The sequence below is a fragment of the Hyaena hyaena genome, unplaced genomic scaffold (assembly GCF_003009895.1).
Source record: "Hyaena hyaena isolate Hyena2069 unplaced genomic scaffold, ASM300989v1 scaffold_215, whole genome shotgun sequence".
NCBI classification, from domain to species: domain Eukaryota; kingdom Metazoa; phylum Chordata; class Mammalia; order Carnivora; family Hyaenidae; genus Hyaena; species Hyaena hyaena.
In genome coordinates this window covers 283,143-304,927 of record NW_024080846.1, presented here as the reverse complement: position 1 = coordinate 304,927, position 21,785 = coordinate 283,143, and the positions used below count along the sequence as shown (strand labels likewise).

The window sequence follows — 21,785 nt, the reverse complement described above, 5'->3', positions numbered from 1 at the left end:
CTATTAGATTGAAAGACAAGGTGTTGAATGTAGGAAACCAAGACATAGTGAATGTGATATTGCTGAGTTTTGTAATGGAAGCTCACCAGAATGTCAACCTGATATAACTATACATGATGGACATGTATGTAAACAAAAATATGTGTGTTATGATGGAGACTGCCAGGATACAGATGAACGGTGTGAGGTCACATTTGGAAAAGGTAATAATGTTTTGGTTTTTTTTTTAATTTTTTATTTATTTGTGAGAGAGAGAGAGACAGTGTGAGCAGGGGAGGGTCCGAGAGAGGGAGAGACACAGAATCTGAAACTGGCTCCAGGCTCTGAGCTGGCTGTCAGCACAGAGCCCGACGCGTGGCTCAAACCCACGAACTGTGAGATCATGACCTGAGCCGAAGTCGGACGCATAACCGACTGAGCCACTCAGGCGCCCCAAGGTAACAATGTTTTGTAACATCCACATAGCTGGTCCTTAATATTCTTATTAGCACCAAGATAATTGGCAAATATATTCAATTATATATGCATATTATATTTATATATAATTGTAATATATGTATATACATTGTATAATTATATATTATACCTATATGTATATATAATTTAAATTCTATCTATATATTTAAATTATTCAGTTTAACATCTGTATTTTTATTTTTTTAAAATTTACTAAGATATAACTGACAAAGATACATATTTAAGGTATAGGTATTGATGTTTTGCTGAAATAATTTTGTGAAATAATGGCCACAGTCAAGGTACTTAACATATTAGCTATGTGTATATGCTGAGAAGTGAAATTGCTTCATCATAATATGGTTTATTTTAATTTTTGAGGAATCTATATATAGTTTTCCATAACAGCTGTACCAACTTCATTCCCAACAACAGTGTGCAAAGATTCCCCTTTTTCCACTTACTTGCTAGCACTTTTTTTTTTTTCTTGTTTACAGTACCTCTCCTAAAAGGTGTGAGTTGTGGTTCTGATGATTAGTGATGTTGAGTACCTTTTCATATATCTGATGGCTGTTTTTATGTCTTCTTTTGAGAAATGTCTATTTAGGTCTTTTGTTATTTTTACATCTCATTTGTTTTTGCTATTGAGTTGTATGAATTATCACATATTTTGTGGATTAACCCTTTATCAGCTACATGGTTTGCAAATATTTCTCCTGCGGGTAGCATTTTGACTGTTGATTGTTTTCTTTATTAATAAATTTTTTAGCTGGATGCAGTTCCACTTGTCTATTTTTGCTTTTGTTGCCTGTGCTCCTGTGTCATGTCTAAAATATTATTTCCCAGACCAATGTTCAAGAACTTTTCCCATTTTCTTCTAGTAGTTTTACAGGTTCAGGTCTTAGGTATAAGTCCATCCTGACCCTCATCCCCACTCTTCAGCTTTATTGAGAAATAATTGACATATAACATTGTGTAATTTTCAGGTGTGTAGCATAACATTGATTTGATATGCTTATAATTGCAAAATGACTACCACCGTATTGTTAGCTAACATCTCCAACATGTCACATCGTTACCATTTCCTTTTTGTAGTGAGAACATTTAGAATCTTATTTCCTAGTAACTTTCAATATATAATACAGCATTATTAAGTATAAACATCATGTTGTTCATTAGATCTCCAGAGCTTATTTATCTTGTAACTAGAAATTTGTCCCCTTTTACAAACATCTCTTCATTTCCCCTACCTCCCAGCCTGTGGTAATCACCACTGTACTCTGTTTCTATGAGTTCAGTGTTTTTAAGTGATTTTACATGTAAGTAATATTATACAGCATTAGTCTTCCCTTGTCTGACTTATTTCACTTAGCATAATGCCCACAAGTTTATCCATGTTGGTGCAAATGGCTTCTTCCTCATTACAGAATAAAATTTTATTTTACATAAATACTACATTTTCTGTACCTATCCATCATTGACAGACACTTAGATTGTTTCAGTATCTTGCCTATTGTGAATAGGGCTGATATAAATATGAGTGTGCAGATACCTATTCAGGATCCCGTTTTCATTTCCTTTGGACATGAACTGGATTAGAAATGGGTTGCGGGATCATATTGTAGTTCTAGTTTTAACTTTTTGAGGAACTTATGTACTGCCTATTCATAGTGGTTATACCAGTATACCTTTCCACCAATAGTGCATAAGTGTTTCATTTTCCCCACATCTTCGCCAACATTTGTTACTACTTGAGTTTTGTTACATTCTAACAGATGTAAGGAGTTATCTCATTTTGGTTTGGGTTTGCTTTTCTCTGATATTAGTGATATATTGAGTATACTTTCATGTACCTGTTGGCTATTTTTATGTCTTTGAAAATTATTCTATTCATTTGTTTTTAAATTCGGATTTAAATCCCTTCCCCCATGGTCTTCTGTTAAGTTTCTCAAGATCCACATATGAGTGAAAAGATATGATATTTGTCTTTTTCTAACTGACTTATTTTACTTAGCTTGAGACCCTCCAGTTCCATCCATGTTGCTGCAAAGGGCATGATTTTATTCTTTCTCATTGCCAAGTAGTATTCCATTGTATACATAAACCACATCTTCTTTATCCATTCATCAGTTGATGGACATTTAGGCTCTTTCCATAATTTGGCTATTGTTGAAAGCACTGCTATAAACATTGGGATACATGTGTCCCTATGCATCTGCACTCCTGTATCCCTTGGGTAAATTCCTAACAGTGCTATTTCTGGGTCATAGGGTAGTTCTATTTTTAACTTTTTGAGGAACCTCCTCACTGTTTTCCAGAGCGGCTACAGCAGTTTGCATTAGAGGTTTCTAGTTTCTCCATATCCTCCCCAGCATCTATAGTCTCCTGATTTGTTAATTTTAGTCACTCTGACTGACGTGAGGTGGTATAGTGTGGTTTTGATTTGTATTTCCCTGATGCTGTGTGATGTTGGGCACCGTTTCATGTGTCTGTTGGCCATCTGGATGTCTTCTTTGGGAAAGTGTCTATTCATGTCATCTGCCCATTTCTTCACTGATTTGTTTTTCAGGTGTGGAGTTTGGTGAGTTCTTTACAGATTTTGGATACTAGCCCTTTATCTGATATGTCATTTGCAAATACCTTTTCCCATTCCATCAGTTGCGTTTTAGTTTTGTTGATTGTTTCCTTTCCAGTGAAGAAGGTTTTATCTTGATGAGATCCCAATAGTTCATTTTTGCTTTTATTTCCCTTGCCTTTGGAGATGTGTTGAGTAAGAAATTGCTGTGGCTTAAGTCACAGAGGTTGTTGCCTGCTTTCTCCTCTAGGGTTTTGATGGTTTCCTGTCTCACATTTGGTCTTTCATCCATTTTGGGTTTATTTTTGTGTATGGTATAAGAAACTGGTCTAGTTTCATTCTTATACCTGTTGCTGTCCAGTTCTCCCAACATCATTTGCTAAAGAGACTGTCTTTTCACTGGATACTCATTCCTGCTTTGTCAAATATTAATTGGCCATACATTTTTGGGTCCAATTATCAGTTCTCTATTTTATTCCATTATTCTATGTGTCTGTTTTTGTGCCAATACCATACTGTCTTGATGATTACAGCTTGTGATTGTAATGCCTCCCACTTTGGTTTTCTTCTTCAATATTACTTCAGGTCTTTTGTGGTTCCATACAAATTTTAGGATTGTTTGTTCTAGCTGTGAGAAGAAGAAGAATGCTGGTGTAATTTTGATGGGGATTGAATTGAATGTGTAGATTACTTTGGGTAGTATTGACATTTTAACAATATTTATTCTTCTAATCCATGAGCATGGAATATTTTTCCATTTTTGTGTGTCTTCTTCAATATCCTTCATAAGCTTTCTATAGTTTTCGAAATCCAGGTCTTTTACATCTTGGGTTAGGTTGATTCCTAGGTATTTTATTCTTCTTGGTGCAATTGTACGTAGGATCAATTTCTTGATTTCTCTTTCTGGTGCTTTATTATTAGTGCATAAAAATTAAACTGATTTCTGTACATTGATTTTGTACCCTGCAGCCTCGCTGAATTCATGTATCAGTTCTAGCAGTCTTTTGGTGGAGTCTTTCGGGTTTTCCATGTACAGTATCATGACATCTGCAAAAAGTGAAAGTTTGACTTCTTTGCCAGTGTTGATGCCTTTTATTTCATTTTGTTGTCTGGCTGTTGATGCTAGGACTTCCAACACTATGTTAAACAACAGTGGTGAAAGTGGACATCCCTGTCATGTCCCTGATCTCGGGAGAAAGCTCTCAGTTTTTCTGCATTGAGGATGATACTAGCTCTGAGGTTTTCATATGTGGCTTTTATGATTTTTAAGTATGTTCCTTCTATCCAAACTTTCTTGAGGGTTTTTAGTAAAAGAGGGTGATGTATTGTCAAATGCTTTTTCTGGATCTATTCACAGGATCATATGGTTCAATTTCTTCTATTAATGTGATGTATCACATTGATTGATTTGCGAATATTGAACCAACCCTGCAGCCTAGGAATGAATCCCACTTGATAATGTTGAATAATTCTTTTTATGCTGTTGAATTTGATTTTCTAGTATCTTGTTGAGAATTTTTGCATCCGTGTTCATCAAGGATATTGGCCTGTAATTCTTTTTAGTGGGGTCTCTGTCTGGTTTGGGAATCAAGGTAATGCTGGCTCCATAGTATGAGTACAGGTGTTTTCCTTCCCTTTCTATTTTTTGGAACAGCTTGAGAGGGATAGGGATTAACTCAGCTTTAAATGTCTGGTAGAATTCCCCAGGGAAGTCATCTGGTCCAGGAATCTTATTTATTGGGAGATTTTTGACAACTGATTCAATTTCTTTATAGTTCTGGGTCTATTCAAATTTTCTATTTCTTCCCATTTGAGTTTTAGTAATGTGTGGATGATTAGTAATTTGTCCATTTCTTCCAGGCTGTCCAGTTTGTTGGCATATAATTTTTCATAGTATTTTATGATAATTGCTTGTATTTCTGAGGGATTGGTTGTAATAAATCGATTTTCATTAATGATTTTATCTATTTGGGTCCTCTCTTTTTTCTTTGTGAGATGTCTGGCTAGAGGTTTATCAATTTTGTTTATTTTTTCAAAAAACCAACTCTTAATTTCACTAATGTGTTCTACTATTTTTTTTATTCTATATTGTTTATTTCTCCTCTGATATTTATTATTTCTCTTCTGCTGTGTTTTTTTTCTTTGTCGTTTTTCTCCTAGTTCCTTGAAGTGTGTTATTAGATTTTGTATTTGGGATTTTTCTTGTTTCTTGAGATAGACATGGATTGCAATGTATTTTCCTCTTAGGACTGCCTTTGCTGCATCCCAAAGAGTCTGGATTGTTGTGTTTTCATTTTCATTTGTTTCCATATATTTTTTGATTTCCTCTTTAATTGCCTAGTTGACCCATTCATTCTTTAGTAGGATGTCCCTTAACCTCCATGCATTTGGAGGTTTTCCACACTTTTTCCTGTGATTGATTTCAGTTTCATAGCATTATGATCTGAAAATATGCATGGTATGATCTCAACTCTTTTATCTTTTTTGAGGGGTGTTTTGCGACACAGTATTTGATCTGTCTTGGAGAATACTCCATGTGCACTCGAGAAGAATGTATATTCTGCTGCTTTAGGATGAAAAGTTCTAAATATATCTGTCAAGTCCATGTGGTCCAGTGTATCATTCAAGGCCATTGTTTCTTTAGTGATTTTCTGTCTAGATGAACAGTCCATTGCTGTAAGTGGAGTATTAAAGTTCCCTGCAATTACGACATTCTTGCCAATAATATTGCTTATGTTTGTGATTAACTGCTTTATATATTTGGGTGCATTCCAAATTCGATTCATAGACATTTATCATTGTTAGCTCTTCTTGATGGATAGACCCGTAATATAAGATAATGCCTTTCTTCATCTCTTGTTATATTCATGATTTTCTTTGGGTACTTTCTCTTTCTTTTAGAGAAATCTGGGTAGGGGGTTATCAATTTTGTTCATTTTTTCAAAGAACCAGCTCTTAATTCCATTTGTCTATTGTCCTGGTGTGTGTGTGTGTGTGTGTGTGTGTTTCTATATTGTTTATATCTGCTGTAATCTTTATTATTTTCCTTCTTCTGCTGGTTTTAGGCTTTATTTGCTGTTCTTTCTCTAGCTCCTTAGGTGTAAGGTTATGTTGTGTATTTGAGAGTTTTACTGCTTCTGAGGTAGGCCTGTATTGCAGTTTACTTCCCTCTAATGACTGCCTTTGCTGCATCTCAAAAATTTTGTACTGTTGTGTGTTCATTTCCATTTGATTCCATGTATTTTTTAAATTCCTTCTTTAATTCTGTGGTTAACCCATTTATTCTTTAGTTGAATGTTCCTTAACCTTTATGTATTTGAGGGTTTTTTTTTCTTGAGAATGACTTCATGTTTCATAGCATCATGATCTGAAAACATGCATGGCATGATCTAAAACGTTTTGTATTTGTTGAGGCCTGATTTGTGATTCAGTATGTATGTCCTCTAGACAAGTCTCATGTACATTTAAAAAGAATGTATATTCTGCTGCTTTAGGATGAAATGTTCTGAATAAATCTGTTTACATCTGTTTCAGTGTGTCATTCAAAGCCATTGTTTCCTTGTTGATTTTTTGCTTAGATAATATGTAATTGCTGTAAGTGGGGTGTTAAAGTCCTCTTTGGACATCCATTATCATGATAGAGGGTTCTCCATCTTCTCGCTTTCAATCTGCAGGTGACTCTAAGTCTAAAATGAGTCTCTTATAGGCAGTATATACATGGGTCTTGTTTTCCAATCCATTCAGATGCTTTATGTCTTTTGATTGGATCAGTTAGTACACTTACAATCAGAATGATAATTGATAGATATGAACTTAGTGCCTTTACCTGTAAAGTTGGTGTTTCTGGTGATGTTCTCTGTTCTTTTCCAGTCTTTGTTGTTTTGGGGCCTTTTCCCCCAACTCAAGAGTCCCCTTTAACATTTCTTGCAGGGCTAGTTTAATGTTCATGAACTCCTTTAGTTTTTGTTTGGGAAGCTTTTTACCTCTCCTATTGTGAATGACAACTCAGTATGTTGAATATATCATTACACTCCCTTCTGGCCTGCCAAGTTTCTGTGGAGAGATCTGCTGCTAACCTGAATTGTTTTCTCTTGTAGGTTAGGAATTTCTTTTACCTTGTTGCTTTCAGGATTCTTCTTTTTCTTTGCATTTTTCAGATTTAACTACAGTATGTCTTGATGTTGGCCTGCTTTTTTTTTTTTTTTTTTTTGATGGGAGTTCTCTGTACCTCATGAATTTGGATATTTGTATCCTCCAGATTAGGGATATTTTCTCTCTAGTTTGCTTAAGTAAACCTTATGCATCTTATCCCCTCTATCCTTCTTCTGGGACCCTATACTACAAATGTTATCCTTTATGGAGTGACGAAGTTCCCTAAGACTATTTCTATTTATTTTTCTTTTCCTCTTCTTTTCAGGTCCATTATTTTCCATAATTTTATCTTCTTTATCACTGATTCATTCCTCTGATTTATCCATCCTAGTTGTCATTGCATCTGGTCAACCTTGAATCTCAGAGTATATTTTAAATTTTAGCCTGACTAGTTTTTAGTTCTTTTATGTCTGCAGTAAGGGATTCTCTAATGTCTTCTATGCTCTTCTCTAGCCCAAGGATTATCCTTATAATTGTTATTTTAATTTCAGGTTCAGGCATCTTACTTATACCTGTATTGATTAAATCCCTGGCCATTACTTCTTTCTATTCTTTCTTTTGAAGTGAATTCCTACATCTTATCATTTTGTCTAAGTCACTGGTGTGTGTGTGTATGTATGTGTGTGTGTTTGTGTGTGTGTGATTTTTAGGAAAGCCAGTAAGTAATTCCATTCCATAGTAATGGCTTTATTAAGAAAAGATAGATAGATAGATAGATAGATAGATAGATAGATAGATGATACATACATACATACATACATACATACATACATACATACATAGATAGGCAGGCCTTTACTGCCTTGGGCCTGGTACTTCAGGAGGTGTTTCAGAGTGTGCACTCTGCTGTTGTATTTTGGCTGCTCCTTCCCTTGCATCAGTCCTCTGCAGCCTCTCTTTGCCTGCAGTGGGGGTGTTTGGACCTTGTTCACTGTTGGTCAAGTTTTAACTAGGTGTTTATTGGTCTTCTTATTAAAAGAAGCTAGATCCAAAAAAAGAGGCTAGATCCTATTTACCCTAGATCTGATACTCTGTAGCACTCTATAATCAGTAGACTTGGTTCTTGTAAGGGGTTTGTGCTGGTGTTCTGCTACATTGATTGTCAAGTGGACTTGGCGTAGTAGAGATTCACCTGCAGGGCTCAATGGGTGTGTCTTGGTGTGAGCAGCTTCAGCCTCCACTGGGTGGTATTATATTGCTCACTGCCATGGGTCAGTGCTGATGGGTGGGGAAGAAATGGCACCACTCTGCTCTCTTCAGGAAGCGCTCACAGAAGAGCAAGCTTCTGTCAAATACCTGCCTTTGTTAGGTCTCTGTTTGAGCTGTCTGGCTGCTAGGCAGCATAGTATTCCTGTGTTTTATCTCAGGAGCATGGCTGGGATTCAAACCTCCAAATTTTAGGAGGCTGCATGATGTGGACCTGCACTGATAAACTGGGGGAGTGTTTTGACACGATGTGGCTGCTGCCAGTTCATCCCAGAAAATGGTCGCTGGACTGTGCAGTGGTTTGGAGTTTATGGTAGAGCACAGCAAAAACCTGGCACCAAAGATTGCTGCCCTCAGCTGGTGTCTTTGTTCATATGCTAGCGAACATTACAGCATTATGGGTCTGCCAGTTCTTTTGTCCCTGGAGAGGCTGTGCCACCACTCCAAAATGCATTACAAGAAGGGGAACTGTTTTTCCATGGGCTCCTCAGACCACATATCCCATTTGCCAGTCTCTGGCCTCCTTCCCTCCCAAGTACTGAGTACCACTAAGCCTGCTAGGCACAACTCTGTGTTGGCATGGACTTCTAAAACAAGACTTTGTGCTCCCCTACTTATAAAAGCTTGTGGTGGTCAGCCCCTCTCCTTTTCCCACTTAGTGGTTTTAGGGAAGAGTTTTTCTTGTGCAATCCCCTGCACATGCTTTCACCCTTTGTCTTTCTTTCTCTCTTTCTCTTGCTCCTCTCTTGTGAACAGGATTTCCTCCCCTTCACGGCACCCACAGTTCTTTCCTCCCCCAAATTAATTCTCCATAGTGTCTACCTTCCACAGACCCATTTATCTACCTGTATATGTACAGTTTGTTCTTTCAGCCCTCAGATCAATTTTATGGGTTTTCAGAATGATTTTATATTTATTTATCAGTATTCAAGGGACGAGGCAAGCTTAAGATCCCCTACTCTTCCACCATCTTAACTCCTCTCATCAATAGAATTTTTTTAAGTGGAAGATAAGTTAATGTGTATCTTTAGCTTAGTAGATCTTCCTAGTTCATTTCTTGGTAAAGTTTATAAGATAATCTTAATAAGAGAAATCAAGGCCTCAGAAATTCCTTACCATAAATTATTGTGTGAATGTTAGTATCCAGAGGGAGTCCATTCATTTAATTAATATTTGGCCCCAACCCCCCAGACTCAAAATCTGTCACACATTTTAAGTTCTAATATAGATGATACCCCACTGTCTTTGGCCCCTAGAAAAGTTTTTTGTAAGTAGTAAATGTGTTGGTATGATAGAAGGAATATAGGAACAGTGGCTATTGGAAGATAGTACTTGTGCATTTGTCTGAGGTAAAATGGAGTATCTTGGAAACAAATTGTGTTATGGTAGAATCTATAAAAATGAAAATATCATTAGGAAGTTTCAGGAATTATATAATGTAAGGTGCAGTTATTCAAAGTGGTTATTCAGCTGAGCTTAGTGTGTATGAATTCACGAATGGTAATGGATTGCATATAAAGTGTCTGTAAGATTGTGTATGTTAACAGTGAGCTCACTTAACTCAGTATTCCAAACTCCTCAGTTCCTAAAATGTATTTCCATAGGTTGAGCTGGCTACCTCATCTCCGGCTGGTCCTCTGAACACTGGCTCAGTTTGGAACTCTGTAGGGATCGGTATGATATTCCTGTTACTAGTGAAGTGTGGCATCTGGTGTGGTATATCTTGTATGAGACATCCATTCCTAAAATGTTTTGGCTTACCACAGTGGCAATTCCCTTTATTGGTTAAAAAATAAAGTAAATTGTTATTATACATATACAGTGGTTCAAAGAGTTTTTATTTCTCTCATATAATATTCGAGAGGTAGGCATGTTGTCAAAGACATTTCAGTAACTTTGCTCTACTGACATTTTCCAGAAACTTGTGGTCTTTCTTCTTGCTTAGAAATCCCTTGTGTCTCTGGTAAAAGATGGTTTCCAAGCACAAAATCTTTATACCAGTCCATGGAGTCAAGAAAAGAGGAAATTAAACTGTAGTTAGCTGATAACTGTAATTAGGTGTTCTTTCAGCAATTACTGATATTAACTTGATGTTTTGCATATATAATGTTTGCTGATTTTCCACTGGCCAAAATCTAGTCACATAACCACATCTGGTTGCAAAAGAGTCTGGGAAATGTTTTCTTTAGCTTGGTATCTTTTGTCCTTCTATTAATAAGAAACTTCTGTCACTAATGGAAAAAAGAAGGCATGGATATTGGGAGAAATTACCAGTTTCTGTGCTATTTTTCCTCTCTTTAGCTCAACATTAGTCATTAGAGGTTTTGGTAGCACAATACTCTTTGTACTAGTCATGTTTATCTCAAGTGCCAAAGTTTATAACAGAGAAAGTAGCTGTGTTAGGCAGAATTCTTTTTTTCTTTAAGTTTTTATTTAAAATATAGTTAGTTAGCCTACAGGGTAACATTAGTTCAGGTGTACAATATAGTGATTCAGCAATTCTATACAATACCCCAGTGCTCATCACAAGTGTACGCCTTAATCCCTATACCTATTTAACCCATCCACCCCCTACTTGCCTCTCCTCTGGTAACCCATCAGTTTGTTCTCTATAGTTGAGCCTGTTTCTTGGTTTGCCTCTCTCCTTTTCCCCTTTGCTCATTTGTTTTGTTTCTTAAATTCTGCATAAGAGTGAAATCATACAGTATTTGTTTTTCACTGACTTATTTTGCTTAGCATAATATTCTCTAGTTCCATCCACATCATTGCAAATGACAAGATTTCATTCTTTCTTACTGATGAGTAATATTCCATTGTTTGTATTTATATATATATATATAAATACATTCATAAATTGATGGATCCATGGGCTGTTTCCATAATTTGGCTAGTATAGATAATACTGTTATAACCATCAGGGTGCTCATATCCCTTTGAATTAGTATTTTTGTATTCTTTGGGTAGATACCTAGCACAATTGCTGAACCATAAGTACTTCTATTTTTAACTTTTTGAGGGATCTTCATACTGTTTTCCACAGTGAGTGCACCAGTTTGTGTTCCCACCAACAGTGCAAGAGGGTTCCTCCTTCTCTACATCCTCAACAATACCTGTTATTTCCTGTGTTGTTAATTTTAGCCATTTGGACAGGTGTGATGTGGTATCTCATCGTGGTTTTTTGTTTCTATTTCCCTGATGATTGATGTTGAACATCTTTTCATATGTCTATTAGCTATCTGGATGTCTTCTTTTGAAAAAAGTGTCTATTCAAGTCTTCTGCCCATTTCTTAACTGTTTTTTTGGGGGGGTGTTGGGGTGTTGAGTTTGGTAAGTTCTTTATAGATTTTGGATACTAACCCGTTATCAGGTATGCCATTTGCAAATATCTTCGTCTGTTCTATAAGTTGCCTTTTAGTTTTGTTGATTGTTTCCTTCACTGTGAAGATGCTTTTTAATTTGATGTAACTCCAATAGTTTATTCTTGCTTTTATTTCCTTTTCCTCAGGAGACATATCTAGAAAGAAGTTGCTATGGCCATTTTCAACATTTAGGTCTCTAATCTGTTTTGGATTTACTTTTGTGTGTAGTATAAAAAAGTGGTCTAGTTTTATTCTTCTGCATATTTGCTGTCCAGTTTTCCTGTTTTGTTTTGTTTTTTTTCATTTGATATTCTTTCTTGCTTTGTTGATGATTAATTGACCATACAGTTGTGGGTTCAGTTTGGGGTTCTATATTCTGTTCCATTGATCTATGTGTCTTTTTTTTTTTTTTTTTTACTGATATTTGCCAGAACCATACTGTTTTGCTAATTATAGCTTTGTAATATAACTCAAAGTCCAAAATTGTGATGCCTCCAGCTTTGCTATTCTTTTTGGGGATTGCTTTGCGATTTAGGGTCTTTTGTGGTTCCATGCAAATTCAGGACTCTCCTAGTGTTCAGGCCTTGGATTAATCCCCTCCCTTTAAGTTGGGGCAGAACCAGTGAATATGTGATGGAATGTCATTCTCATGATTATAGTTCATAGTAAAGATGAAGGAATTTTGAAGATGTAATTAAGGCCCATAATTAGTGACCTTTGAGTTAAGCAAAAGGAAGATCATTCTCAATAAGCCTGACTTAGTCATGTGAGCCCTTTAAAAGATGGGAGATGTCAGAGAGATTCTCTTGCTGGCTTGGAAGAAAGAAACTGTCACGTTGTGAGAAGGACATGTGACTAGGATGTGAGGGGTGTTCTAGGAGCCAAGAGCAACCCCTGGTAGCTGGTAAGCAAATAAAGCTCTGACTACAAAAAAACTCCTGAATTCTGCCAACAACCAATGAGCTCAGAAGAGGACTTCCACCTCTGATGAGACTGCAGCCCCAGCCCATAACTTTATTTAGCCTTATGAGACTCTTGAACCGAGAGTGAACTCACTTGTGTAATATTATACATGGGTGTTGTTTTAAATTGCTAAGATTTTGGTAATTTTTTTTACACAGTGATGAAAACCAAATACAGTAATGAAGGGAAAAGATAGATAATAGGTTGGCATCTTTGCTCCCTTCATTTTAGACTTTCTGAAAGTGCAATTAGATTTCTTCAAGGGATTTTGTAATAGACCTATTTATGAGTTCCTACTCTTAAACTAGGAAAATGAGTATTGTTTTCTTGCACTATCTCTGTTGCCTTTTTCACAGAGCACTGTCATGGTTTATACTTCTGTAACTCTCCTTTCCCCTCATGACATCTTTTGTGATTCAGATGAAAATGAAACAAAAGGAGGAATAACCATGAGCACTACTGTTCACTTTAATTCTCTTTTATTAAAAACAATCTTACTAGGAAAACTTTTGAATTAGATGCTAACATTAGAAGGCGAAGTAAACATATAAGAGAGAATGAACTAAGATGAAAAAAGAAGGGAGTTTTAATCCAAATATATTTCTAACTCTGACAGGTTCAAAAAATGCTCCATTTGCCTGCTATGAAGAAATAAACTCTCACGGTGATAGGTTTGGGAACTGTGGTAAAGTAAGAGGCAAATTTCAATACTGTTCATGGAGGTATGCTATGCAAATATTAAAGATACTTTTCTTATGTTCTATAAGATTTTGTTTTTAGTTTTATGTCATTCATTCCACTGGTTTCAAGAATCACATGTGTCAGGGAGTGAATTGTAAATCAAAATCTGTAGCCCTGACATCTTTCTTGTGCTATACACTGAGATTTCTATAAAATTTTAAACACCAATATCTGGGTGATCATTAGGCTTCTAAGTTCAATCCAAGATTGAAAGTAATAATATCCACTGCACTTTTTCTCTCTGAATCTGCTCATTTTTCTTTATAAAAATACTATCCCTATTCACTTGATTGTTTGTCCAAGCTGAACACTGCCCAGTGTCCATAAAATGAAATTAAATTTCTACTGTACCTGAAAAGCAAGCTCTTTGATATTTTGGTAATTAATTTATTTTAACTACCATTTATTAAGAACTTACTATGTGGGGTGACTGGGTGGCTCAGTTAAGTCTCAGACTTTGGCTCAGGTCACAATCTCATGGTTGGTGAGTTTGAGCCCTGCATCAAGCTCTCTGCAGACAGCTGAGAGCTTGGAGCCTGCTTTGGATTCCGTCTGCTTTTCTTTGCCCCTCCCCTTTGTACTCTGTCTGTCTCTGTCAAAAATAAAGAAACATTAAAAGAGGTACATCTTAAAAAAAACCTATGTGCTGGACACTGGGCTAGATACTCATTAGCAAGCATTCGTGACCCTTGTACTTATTGAATTTGTGCACTGATAAACACGCCACGTAGTTTTGTTTCCTTGCTTTGTTATGCTCTTAATTTTGTTTGGAAATACCTTACTCTGGGGCCCTTGGGTAGCTCAATTGGTTAAGTGTTTGACTTTGGCTCAGGATCTGAACTCATAAGTTCAAGCCTTGCGTTGGGCTCTGTGCTGACAGCTCAGAGCCTGGAGCCTGCTTCAGATACTATATCTCCTTCTCTCTCTCTCTCTGACCCTCCCCCATTTGCACTCTGTCTCTCTCTCTCTCTCTCAAAAATAGATAAATATTAAAAAGTTTTAAAAATAGAAATACCTTACTCTGGCTAATATGTAAGCTTTGACTCAGATTTATGAGTCATCTTCTCTATGAAGTTTCCCCTAATTGCTAAGTTAGAATGTGTCCTCATCTTAAATCTCTGTGAGAATTAACTTATTTGTGGCACTTTTAATTAGATTTATATTACATTCAGTATCAAACTGTAATGTCCTTGAGGGTAGGAGTCCAAACTTATCATTTTATCCCTCTACAGAGGGATATGAGATACTTGAGTGAATTGATTATTTGGCAGTAAGTATATAATTCTTCACAATGAATGAAAAACCATTAGCAGCATTGAAAGATAAGCTTGTAGAGTTATTTATTTTAAAACTTTTTAAATGTTTTTCATTTTTGACAGACAGAGAGAAATAGCATAAGTTGGGGAGGAAAAGAGAGAGAGGGAGACACAGAATTCAAAGCAGGCTCCAGGCTCAAACCCACGAACTGTGAGATAATGACCTGAGCCAAAATAGACGCTCAACCAGCTAAGCCACCCTGGCGCCCCTGGAGTATTTACTTTAAATGTTAGTATTAAAATGTTACATTTTCCCTAGTTAAATTTGCCATAAACAGAGAACTGTACTTTGTTGTGTTTTTTTTTTTTTTTTTTTTGGTCAAAGAAAGCAAATCTGAAGTATTCCTAACAAATTTCTAACAAATGCCTAATGTGTAATAATCATAATTTTACTATGTTTGCAGGAATCTTCAATGTGGAAGACTAATTTGTACTTACCCTACTCGAGTTCCTTTTCATAAAGAAGATGGTGCTGTGATTTATGCATTTGTACGAGATAATTTATGTATAACCACAGATTACAGATTGCCTAATTCAAATCAAGATCCAATGAAAGTCTCCAATGGTTCTGATTGTGATGAAGGGAGGGTAAATGATTTAAAATCTATTTTTTAAATCTACTTCCATTAATTTCTTTAATAAATATTTTCATTTAAGTATCAAATTTCAGTTCATTTCTGTGTAACTTTAAATATTTGCATGAGGAGAAAATGAATAAGCTTCATTTTGGCTCCAGATATTAAGAGGGCAATAGGAATGTTTGATCTTCTTCAGAATTCAGTATTGTGACCAAGGAAACTCCCAAGTAATTTGGAACTAGAGTGTGGAGGGGAGCATCTTGTGACTATGTTAAGTACTCCATAACATGGAAATTCACTTTTCTTCTTAGAGAAGAAAGAAATACCCCTTAGTAATATATGTCTCTTTGTAACCCAGTAGATAAGAGCACAACTTAGATCAGGCTTCTTAGAATCAAATATTCAAAACTTCTTATTTTTTGACATTCTGCAAGTAACCTAACTAGTCTGAGATACCACAACTGGATGTAAAGTGGGGATAATAATAGCATTTACTCTACGGGGTTATTGCAAAGATTAAATGACATTCCCAGCAATAATGAGAACTAAATATAGATTGGCTATTATTATTATTATTATAATTCATTATGTTTGAGGCTAACCCAAATCTGGAGAAAACATAGGAGTAATAAATTTACTTGAAATTTTCATTTAATTCCTGGCCAGATTTTTGCTTCAGAGGAATGATAATCTAGTATGCAGTGTAGGCTTTAAAGACTAAGATGTGCATACATCTGAATTCTGATGCTTCCACTTAATAGATGATTTTGAACAAATTATTTAATATGTGAAATGTATATGTTAGTAGCCACTTCTGGTGGTTTTGTGGTTTAAATGAAGTTTACTATAGGTAAAGTATGTAGTCTCCTTAATAATGGCTTCCTCTCCATGCCGAGGAGTCATAAATACCTCCTTAAAGGATGTATATATCAAGAAGCTCAGGAGATATATTAAGGCCATGGAGCCAAAACAACTAAAATATGAAACAGAATAAAAAATGATTTGATATTATTCAGTTGGTAATTTAGTAAGAATAGAATCCATTTTGTAACATGGACAAATTGTCTCAGTGTTTAATGTGTGAAAATACATTTTACCAGATAGTTTTTAATGATATTAAAAATCACACATGATGAAACCTTCTTGCCAACTTTTTTTTGTCAGTAGCATCCTAATATAACGGGACTCTTCATCTCAGTTTCAACTGGGTCAGGCATGCAATAGATACTACACTCAAAAGGGAGTTTTAGACACACCGTCAAGGCCAAGAACTAATGAGAAAACTCAACACAGTGAAGTTTTCAAAGGGTTGTTTGTTTGGATTTAGAACAGTTTTGTGAGGCCATTTCTTTTAAGTCAAACACTCAACTGAGTGAGCCACCCAGATACCCCTTAAAACTATTTTTTTTGAAGAGCTGTACTGTGCTTTAATGTTTAAAAGGAAATCATTTTCACATACTATATCTCATTTTAACTTCAAAACAAATCTCAAATGCTTTAGAAAAAGTATGATTTGTACTCAGGTAAGAAAACTGCAGCTTAGAGAAGTTGATATTGCTGTAAATACTGGAGTTGGTATTATATCCTTAATCCTCTGATTAGTACACTTTAAACTTGGAAGGATTATATCTGGATGTCTCAACATTCCATAATAGAATGTTAGATATGTATAGCATATTTTAAAAAAAGTCCTATTATCCTTATTAGGGGACTCTAATAATAGCTCATATTTGAGGAAAACTGAATATATGTCCTGATTATATTGAATTGATTTTCTTTCAAAGCAAACTTTTGATACATACAACAAATATAGCATATTCTTTTAACTGTGCTCTTAGGAATAGTTTTGTTAGATTTCAGGGTATTATAATAAAAGTGGTTATGTGAATATAATTTTTTCCATTGGTCTTATTTGTGTCTCCCACTTTCCTACACTGAGTTATTTTTTAACTAATTTTTAAAAATAAATGTTAATTTTTGAGAGAGAGGAGAGAAAGAATGTGATTTGGGGAGGGGCAGAGAGAGAGGGAGACACCTCTGAGCCTGCCTCTGGGGAGGGCTCCGCACACCGGCAGCAGCAAGCCTGATAAGGGGCTCAAACTCACAAATCACTAGATCATGCCCTTAGCCACGTAGTTTCCCCTAAAATGAGAACAGTTTTAGGCTCACAGAAAAACTGAAAGGAAGGTAAGGAGTTCCCATATACTCTCTTGCTGTCACATAAACAAGATTATTAACAACATCCATTATCAACACCCCTCCTCAAAGTGGTACATTTGTTACAATTGATGAGCCTACATTGACACATCATTATCATCCAGTCCCTAATTTACATTAGATTCATCTGAAATATCCCAAAATACTTGGAGATTAAACAACATATTTTTAAATATCATATATGCTAAAGGAGAAATTTTAAAAGAAATTGACAAATATTTTGAACTAAATGAAACTAAAAATTTGCAGGTTACATCAACAAAAGCAGTACTTAGATGGAAATCTATTACATTGAGCAGTTATAGTCTTATGGTATAAAATTACTATTTTTAATGTTAAGACAGCTGGACTCTTGTAACATGGAAAAATGTTTTTGTATTTTTTCTTTTTCTTAGATCTGTGTAAATGGTCAATGTGTGGAATCAAGAATAATTAAGTCTGAATCATCTCTCTGTTCAGAAAAGTGCAGAGGACATGGAGTAAGTAAGCACAAAATTTGTTTCCCCAAATTACATCTATTTTTAAATAATTGATTTTTTAATTTACATCCAAGTTAGTTAGCATATAGTGTAACAATGATTTCAGGAGTAGATTCCTTAATGCCCCTTAAAACATTGAGCCCATCCCCTCTCCCACATCGTCTCCAGCAACCCTCTGTTTGTCCTCTATATTTAAGAGTCTCTTATGTTTTGTCCCAACCCCTGTTTATATATTATTTTAGATTCCCTTCCCTTATATTCATCTGTTTTGTATCTTAAAGTCCTCATATGAGTGAAGTCATATGGTATACACACTCCACTTCTTTATCCATTCATTCATCAGTGGACATTTAGGCTCTTTCCATACTTTGACTATTGTCTGTAGTGCTGCTATAAACATTGGGGTGCATATGCCCCTTCAAAAAAGCACATCTGTATTCCTTGGATAAATACCTACTAGTGCAATTGCTGGGTCATAGTTATTTTTGATTTTTTGAGGAACTTCTATACTGTTTTCCAGAGTGGCTGCACCAGTTTGCATTCCCACCAGCAGTGCAGAAGGGTTTGTCTTTCTCCACATCCTCACCAACATCTGTTGTTGACTAGGTTGTTAATGTTAGCCATTCTGACAGGTGCAAGGTGGTATCTCATTGTGGCTTTGATTTCTATTTCCCTGATGTTGATTGATATTGAGTATCATTTCATGTGTCTGTTGGCCATCTGGATAACTTCTTTGGAGAGGTTTCTGTTCATGTCTGCAGGCCATTTCTTCATTGGATTATTTGTTTTTTGGGTGTTGCATGTGATAAGTTCTTTATAAATTTTAGATACTAACCCTTTATCCAATATGTCATTTGCAAGTATCTTCTCCCATTCCATCAATTGCCTTTTAGTTTTGCTTATTGTTTCCTTCACTGTGCAGAAGCTTTTTTATCTTGACAAGGTCCCAGTAGTTGACTTTGCTTTTGTTTCCCTTGCTCTAGGGACATTTCAATTAAGAAGTTGCTGTGGCCAATGTCAAAGAGATTTGTCTGTTTTCTCCTCTAAGATTTTGATGGCTTCCTGTCTTACATTTTGATCCATTTTGAATTTATTTTTGTTATGGTGTAGGAAAGTGGTCCAGGCTCATTTTTCTGCATGTTGCTGTCCAATTTTCCTAGCACCATTTGATGAAGACACAGTCTTTACTCCATTGTATCTTCTTTACTTTGTCAGAAGTACTTTCTGTCAAAAAGTACTACTTTTGCTTTCTCAGAAATCAGTTGGCCTTCTGTTTGGGGGTCCATTTCTGGGTTCTCTATTCTGTTACATTGAGTGTCTGTTTTTGTGCCAATACCATAATGTCTTGATGATTACAACTTTTTAATACATCTTGAGGTCCAGGATTGCGATGCCTCTAGGTTTGGTTTTCTTTTTCAAAACTGCTTTGGCTATTTGTGGTCTTTCCTGGTTCTATATAAATGTTAGGATTTTTGTTCTAGCTCTGTAAAGAATGCTGGTGTTATTTCAGTAGGGATTGCATTGAATATGTAAATTGCTTTGGGTAGTTTCAAAAGTATAACAATATTTGTTCTTCCAATCCAGGAACATGAATCATTTTCCATTTTTTTGGTGTGTCTTCTTAAATTTCTTTCATAAACTTTGTATAGTTTCCAGTGTATAGATTTTCCATCTCTGGTTAGGTTTACTCCTAGGTATTTTATGAGTTTTGGTGCAGTTGTAAATAGGATCGATTCTTTGACTTCTCTTTCTGTTGCTTCATTATTGGTGTATAGGAATGCAACTGATTTCTGTGCATTGATTTTATATTCTGCGACTGCTGAATTCCTGGATCAGTTCTAGCAAATTTTTGGTGGAATCCTTTGCATTTTCCATATAGAGTATCATGTCATCTGCAAAGACTGAAAGTTTGACTTCCTCCTTGCTGATTTGGATGCCCTTTATTCCTTTGTGTTGGCTGATTGCTGAGGCTAAGACTTCCAATACTATGTTGAATAACAGTGGCAGGAGTGGACGTCCCTGTCTTGTTCCTGACCTTCAGGAAAAAGCTCTCAGTTTTTCCCCATTGAGTATGATATTAGTGGTGGGTCTTTCATATATGGCTTTTATGATCTTCAGGAATGATCCTTCTATCCCAACTTTCTTGAGGGTTTTTTTAAATCAAGAAATGATGCTGTACTTTGTCAAATGTATTCTCTGCTTCGATTGAGAGGATCATGTTTTATTGATGTGATGTATCACATTGATTGTTTTTCAGAAACTGAACCAGCTCTGTCTCCCTGGTATAAATCCTACTTAGTCTTGGTGAATAATATTTTTAATGTATTGTGGGATCTGGTTGGCTAGTCTCCTGTTGAGGATTTTTGTATCCATGTTCATCAAGGAAATTGGTCTATAGTTCTCCTTTTTAGTGGGGTCTTTTCTGGTTTTGGAATCAAAGTAATGCTGGCTTCATAGAAAGGGTTTGGAAGTTTTCCTTCCATTTCTATTTTTATGGAACAGCTTCAAAAGAATAGGTGTTAACCCTTCCTTAAGTGTTTAGTAGAATTCTGCTGGAAAGCCATCTGACCCAGGACTCTTGTTTTTTTGAGATTTTTGATTGCTTATTTGATTTCTTTACTGGTTATGGATCTGTTCAAATTTTCTATTTCTTCCTGTTTCAGTTTTGGTAGTTTGTAAGTTTCCAGGGATTTGTCCATTTCTTCCAGTTTGCCCATTTTTTTGGCAAATACTTGCTCATAATATTCTCTTATTATTGTTTGTATTTCTGCTGTGTTGGTTTTGATCTCTCTTCTCATTCTTGATTTTATTTATTTGGATACATTTCCTTTTTCTTTTTGATCAAACTGGCAAGAGGTTTATCAATTTTGTTAATTCTTTCAAAGAACCAGATCCTGGTTTCATTGATCTGCTCTGCTTCTTTTCTTTTCTTTTTTTTTCTTTTCTTTTCTTTTCTTTTCTTTTCTTTTCTTTTCTTTTCTTTTCTTTTCTTTTCTTTTCTTTTCTTTTCTTCTCTTTTGGTTTTTATAGCATTGATTTCTGCCCTAATCTTTATTATTTTCTGTCTTCTTCTAGTTTGGGGTTTTATTTGCTGTTCTTTTTTCAGCTTCTTAAGGTGTAAGTTTCGGTTGTGTGTCTGAGACCTTTCTTCCTTCTTTAGGAAGGCCTACATTGCTATATACTTCCCTCTTATGACTGCCTTTGCTGCATCCCAGAAGTTTTGGGATGTGGTGTTATCATTTTCATTGGCTGCCATGTACCTTTCAATTTTCTCTTTAACTTCTTGGTTAGCCCATTCATTCTTTAGTAGATTTTTCTTTAGTCTCCAAGTATTTTGTTATTTTTCCAACTTTTTTCTTGTGGTTGATTTTGAGTTTCGTATATTGTGGTCTGAAAATACATACAGTATGATCTTGATCTTTTTGTACTTGTTGAGGGCTGATTTGTGTTCCAGTAATGATCTATTCTGGAAAATGTTCCAAGTGCACTGGAGGAGTATGTGTATTCTGCTGCTTTAGGATGAAATGTTCTGAATACATCTGTTAAGTCCATCCAGTTTGGTGTGTCATTCAAAGCCATTGTTTCCTTGTTGATTTTCTGTGTAGATTATCTGTCCATTGCTGTAAGTGGGGTGTTGAAGTGCACTGCTATTATGGTATTATTATAAATGAGTTTATTTTTGTTTGTGATTAATCAATTTATGTATTTGGGTGCTGTCGTTATTGGAGCGTAAATGTTTACAA

General features: G+C 35.6%; 1 protein-coding gene across 4 annotated transcripts in view; it reads left to right on the top strand.

Annotated features, from left to right (window-relative positions):
* ADAM32 (ADAM metallopeptidase domain 32) overlaps positions 1–21,785 on the top strand; it is a 144,279-nt gene that overhangs the window by 96,748 nt on the left and 25,746 nt on the right. For all 4 annotated transcript variants that reach the window (XM_039242496.1, XM_039242497.1, XM_039242499.1 and 1 more), the window contains exons 14-17: positions 8–203; positions 13,328–13,433; positions 15,173–15,356; positions 17,959–18,042. In XM_039242496.1, the coding sequence (XP_039098427.1) occupies positions 8–203; positions 13,328–13,433; positions 15,173–15,356; positions 17,959–18,042 (570 nt within the window). The remainder of the gene's footprint in view (positions 1–7; positions 204–13,327; positions 13,434–15,172; positions 15,357–17,958; positions 18,043–21,785) is intronic.